This window comes from Dendrobium catenatum, unplaced genomic scaffold, assembly GCF_001605985.2.
Source record: "Dendrobium catenatum unplaced genomic scaffold, ASM160598v2 fragScaff_scaffold_1408, whole genome shotgun sequence".
Classification (NCBI taxonomy): domain Eukaryota; kingdom Viridiplantae; phylum Streptophyta; class Magnoliopsida; order Asparagales; family Orchidaceae; genus Dendrobium; species Dendrobium catenatum.
This window is the reverse complement of record NW_021319870.1, coordinates 771010-776927: the sequence shown is the minus strand read 5'-3', so window position 1 is coordinate 776927 and position 5918 is coordinate 771010. Positions and strand designations below refer to the sequence as shown.

At 32.6% G+C, this 5918-nt stretch overlaps 1 protein-coding gene across 1 annotated transcript; it reads right to left on the bottom strand.

Annotated features, from left to right (window-relative positions):
- Positions 1 to 1202: 1202 nt before the first annotated feature.
- On the bottom strand, positions 1203 to 4231 carry LOC110114060 (omega-hydroxypalmitate O-feruloyl transferase). Its single transcript, XM_028699892.1, has 2 exons — positions 3761 to 4231; positions 1203 to 2211 (listed from the first exon to the last, which is right to left on the bottom strand). Exons 1-2 carry the CDS (start codon positions 4220 to 4222, stop codon positions 1351 to 1353), a joined length of 1323 nt encoding a protein of 440 aa, XP_028555725.1. The 5' UTR covers positions 4223 to 4231; the 3' UTR covers positions 1203 to 1350.
- Positions 4232 to 5918: the final 1687 nt, after the last annotated feature.

The following is a 5918-nucleotide window of genomic DNA, read 5'->3' as shown; positions in this document are numbered from 1 at the left end:
ATTTTATTAAGAAAACAATAGAGTTTAAAAAATAATAATAAATTTTTTTATTGAAAAATAATTTTTTATATTCAAATATGCTATGCTGTGAAGGTTATAATAAACTATTTATTTAAATTTTAATTTTCAACCTTAAATACTGATGACATTTAAAAAAAATAGTTTTAATTATTTTTATAGAGTAAATATTTTAATATTATACTTTTTAAATATAATTTATATTTTTTACTGTTTCTATAAAATACTTTTTAAATATTATTTTATTTGATATTATTTAAAATTAAATTTTTAAATATTAATTAAATATCAATTTAAATATCAAAATTTTATTTAAATATCTCTCCCTCCCCCATCTCTATTTCTAAATCATTTCTCTCTCATATTTCAATAGAACAATCCAAATAATTTGGCACATTTAGAACTCCTCAAATCATTTGGCATATTTAGGACTGTGCCAAACAGTTTGATGAATTTGTACATTTTTAATTATTTAATAATCGCGCTCATGTTAATTACGTTTTAATCAGACTCCTTTTTAAAATTTCTCATATATATGTATTGATTACAAACATACCCTATTTTATTTATTGAATTTGTTTGAAATCATTAATATTCACATGAACTTTGTCTTCTAATAACCAATTTGTAACAAGTGATATCTCAATAAACCATTTCATTGAGCTTGAGAGTGTCAACTCTCATTTAAGTTCCCCTTTTGTAAATATTTGTTTTGTTTATTGATATCATATTTTATCAATAAAAATTTTATAATTTTATTTTGTAAAAATTTTCTTACTATATTGTAAAGTTGTTGCAGAGAAAGTAATTTCTTAAAATTATTATAGATATCAACTTCCTAATATGTAATTTTTTTTAAAATCAGCAAAAAAATAGTGATAAAACAAAAATTATAATTGTGATTTGAAAAGCAAAATAATAAGAGAGATGTCTGGAGCTTCACTTGGGGTGGCTTTCTTAATATTTTCTAAAGCAGCCTTATGGCTTCTAGCACAACTTTCTACTTCAATTTTTTTTTTCCAAAAAAACTTAAATAAAAAGTAATAAAAAAGTTGTTCCAAATAAAACCTGAATCATAGCCTATATTAGAATTCATGATATAAATTATATTAAAATAAACTAAAAAAAATATTAAATTTATTTAAAATTTTATATTATATATGAAAATTTATATTACAATAACCTTAAAGCAAATAAAATCAAATAATTTATATCGGAGTATACAGAACTTTTTTTTCTTCTAAAATATAATGGAAGTCCAATATCTACTATTCATATTAAACATAATTTAAACTAAACTTTCCATAATTTCTTAATAAGCTGTGTTTGCAATTAGAACTTCATCATCTCCTCAAATTCGTTCATGGCCGAGGCTGGGAGTCCGAGAACCATAACGGTGCCCTTACCGCCATTGTTCTCTGGAAGGAGGAGCGCCACCTCCCGGGTAGGGAGCTCCGCCGGTCCGGTCTGAGCCGCGCTGCCCCACCCGAAATCTGTAGCTCCAAACCCAAGCCGTGTCCAGGCTGTCAGCACAAGCGTACCAGCAAGTGACGGCCGAGCTCGGGTCAGCTCAAAATAGTCGACGGCGGACCTAATAGACCGATCCGTTACTTCTCGGGCAGCGGATTGGATTATCCGGACCGCGTGGCTCAGCGGCTTATCAACCAGCTCCCCGGCCGGGCAAATACAGCAGGCGAAGACGATGCCGTTACCAAAGAACCCGGTCGGGAGCGGAGGGTTGAGCCGGTTCCGGCCGTCGACCGCAAATAGAAGCTTGGTTGGATCGGAGGAAGGCGTTTTCAGCGCTTTGGTCCGGGCATGCCAGACCAGACCAGTGAGGGCGGCGAAGCTGGTCGGCGGCGGTGATTCGCCATTGGCTGTAGCGAGAAGCTTGAGGCGAGAGAGTTTATCAGCGTCAAAGGTGAAGCTTTTGTGGATGAGGGGGATGGAGGAGAATGAGTCCGAGGTGGAGAGAGAGCCGGCGAGGTCGGAGAACTCCGGGTGGGGGAATTCTACAGCCGGCGGCCGGCGGGATTTTAAGATGGAGCGGTCGAGAAACGGCGGGAGAGACAGTGGGAGGCCCCGGGCGATTTCGGCCCAGGAATGAAGGAATTCGACCGTGGAGAGGCCGTCGGCCAGGGAGTGGCTCATGGCCATGCCGAGGGCAAAGCCGCCGCATTTGAATCTCGTCACCTAGCAAAATAGTACATTTATTATTTTCTCTTTGATTTATTTGCAAATGTAAGTATAACAGAAATATGCAGAACTTTTAAATTTTATTTTTCTAAATAAGAATTAGATTCATAAATTAAAATTGCTACTCATTTTAATTAAAATACATTTTTTTTACTAAATAAACTCAAATTAATAACTTTTTATGGACACTGAAAACTAAAGTTAATTCCCCCATTCAAAAAAAGAAAAGATTATTCTGTGCGGACATCGGAAGAGAAGAACCATCCTGTTTTGTCTCTGTGAACAATAAAAGCATAATATAAACAGTTGCAGTGTTGTTCACATAGATAAATCGGACAGTTCTCCCCATCATATATCTGCATAGAATAATTCATCCCAAAAAAGTGGTCACTTACATATTTTGATTTTTTTTTAAATTTCAGTAAATTTAATTATAAATTCATGCACATAATATATGATAGGTTTGAATTTAAGACTTTATAATTGAGTCAAAGTACCCAACTTTTCAGCCATATGAACTGCCTAAAAAATTCTGTTAATTTAATATCCACCAAAATATGTTTAGGATAAGACGTACTATTGCAAACTATGACTGTGGATATTGCAAGATAATTTTTTTGCTATAATTGATTATTTGCTCACAAAATAAAAAAAAAATTTCATTGTAAATAAAAACAATTTATCAATAAATGATGGATGGGATTAATTTCATTTCAAATTAAGATTTTACATTTGCCAATTAATGCAATTATTTTATTTCTAATAAAAATTTTATGCAATGAAAACAAAGAGTGTGCTTTATGAACTAAAAACATGAATATTATATTGATTGATTCATAAAATATGAATCACCAAAAGTTATTTACATATAAGTTTTGTAAATATTTAAAAATAAAAAATATTAGAATAGGATTATTTTTATCTAAACTATTAGACATTTATCATTAATTAAACTTTAGACAAAAAAAATTAAATTTGAATAGTTTAGTTCTATTATTTAATAGTTTAATTATATTCATCTAATATTTAATTGCATTAAGCGATACAACAAAGAAATTAAATATATATATAAAATAGCACTATCCTAACAAAATATTTTGATTTTTTTTTCATTTATAGCTGTGACCATTTTTATTGGAATATACTATAAAAATTAATACAATATATAAAATACCTTCCCATCTGGTATAATGTTGTATGATAATTATCTTTAAAATAATTTGTATCTTAATATTTTATTATTTTACTATAAATTTCTTGATAAATTTATAATTTATCTACAAAATTATTTTATGTATTTATAAATTTCTTATTCATCTTTTATTATATTTATTATGCTAATTATATGTACTTTTTTTAATAGTTGTTGCAAATTTATAAAAGTATTTTTATATTTTAATAAATTAAAATCAAATAATTTCATATTATTTAAATATAATAAAAATTTAACGTAATAAGTTTTGGAGGTCAAGAACTGATGTAATTTTATATTTAATATAAATTAAAAATATATTGATTTTGTGCATAGCTCTTCATATTTTATTACCTGGATCGTTAACAGCGGCGTTTCAAATATACTCTCAGCCGGAGGACAATAAATCAACCCTCCCAGCCTGGCCGGCTCCGGCAAAGACACGTCACCCAACTCCTCCATCTCACACTCCGCAGCAGCCTCCACGAACGGCACTCCACCACCGTTCATCCGCACGACGAGCTTCCCTCCCTCGTCCACGCCGAATCGGCCGTCGAAGGGATAGAAATAAACAAGCACCTTTTCCAGCGATGTTCTCAGGACCTCGGCCGCGCGTTCGGTGCTCCGGCGGCCGCTCGCAGGGTAGCAGTATATCGTCTTCATCATGACCACGAGGTTCTGGTCGAGGTTAGATAGGAAGTAGGTGGCGGGGCCGCCCGCAGGAATCTCTCCGGCGGGGTGTAATATCACTGCTGGTGAGCGAATCACTTCGAAGTTGAGTTTATGGTTGGCGTAGCCGTTTTGTACTTCGGCCATGGATCTGAGATTTCCTGACAATGATTATTAAAATAAAGTATTTAAAAATTATCGTAGATTATACTAATTAAAAACATGAAGAAGAAGAAGAAGAAGAAGAAGAAGAAGAAGAGAAAAACTCACTGGGCCTGTCCTTTATCTTCTTCGGATGAGGAAAATATAGAAGGCTTGTGAGGATTATAATTTGCTAGTTGCCTAGTTCTGTGTGCTATTTATATAGACATATTGGTATTTATTAAATATTATGTTAGTTGGCAGGTCAATATAGTCCATTAAGAAGCTTGGGAGCAGACATTTCTGTATGCAATATTGACGTTACTATAGGTAGTCGCTTGATTCGTAGAAGCTTTCAAATTGTCGGCTAAAAATATAAAATAGAGAAGTCTTGTAGATATTCTCTTTAAATTTCTGATTAGGATTATAGCCTTAGGGCATCTCCAACCGAACGGCAAATAAGTGTTTGCGGTTCTTGCTTTGCTCCAACCGATTGCCATTTTTGACGTCATTTGATCGCGGATGAACAGTGCGACGCCAATATTGGCGTTGCACTGTTCATCTGCGCCAATTTTTTCTCTCTACCGAACAGGTAGGGAAGAAAGGCGCGAAAGAAAACGACTGTTTTAGCGTCAAAATGGCGTTGGATTGGAGATGAAAAACGGCATTTTTTGATTTCCCTGCATTTTGGAGTGAAAATGACATTTTCGGTTGGAGATGCCCTTAAAATTATTAAATTTATTTTAAGATGACAATAATATATATTTTTGTTATGTGTTTGAAAATTTACGATAGTAGAATAATTGTATTTTAATTTTGTATAAAGATTTAGCATGCACGAATGGAATTGTAAGAGAAATTAGAGTTTTTAAGTGAAAAAAAAAAAGAGAGGAAACGGTCAAAGTCTAAACCAAGTTGCAATATTGCACTATACAATTAAAAATACAAGGCTTTTCTCTTCTCTATAATTGAAGGAGATGGGAGTATACAATTGAGAACAATAATTATATATCTATTATTGTTTATAAGGATTACAAAAATCATATGTATGTTGGTAGACAATTGAGATTTAACAGTTATGCGATAACAGTCGAATGATGGTATTGATGTTAGTCATCAACAGTGATCGTCAGGTAATGCAGCAGAACTAATAGAGATGATAAGCTCTCTTAGCTCCCACACCTGCTTCAAATAGAAAATGGACCAAGCTTTATTTATATCATTTTTACGAATGATACTTTATAAATAAATTTGGACAGAGAGTTAAAATACTCACACAAACGGTTCATATTGACCCTCTTTGTCATATATTGTTTATTCAATATTTGAGATCATAAATGTAACAATTTGATAATTATGGAAATAAATTTAAAATAAAAAATTGAATTTATTCATGTACTGCAGTGTAACGGCGATGTGTCTGTAAGTGCAGCGGCACCATAAATTGTTGTCGCGGCATTGAAGGTTCTGTTCTACAATAGTTTTGGATTAAGCATATAGCACATCGATGTTAGGTTGGAGAGTAATGATGCTACGCACTTAAATGAGTTTATATATATATATATATATACTGCCCTAATATTCATCCTACTTTATGCGTTCATAAAAATACTGACTCTTTTGTTTGGAAGAGATTGTGCAACATTAAACGGAATGCTGAGAGGCACATTCAGTGGGGTCTTGGAAAAGGTGACATTTTTTT

Coding starts and splice junctions, on each gene's coding strand:
- LOC110114060 (XM_028699892.1), bottom strand. CDS start 4,222: ATGGCCGAAGTACAAAACGGCTACGCCAACCATAAACTCAACTTCGAA. Junction 2,212..3,760: donor CGCCGCTGTTAACGATCCAG/GTAATAAAATAT, acceptor CTATTTTGCTAG/GTGACGAGATTCAAATGCGG.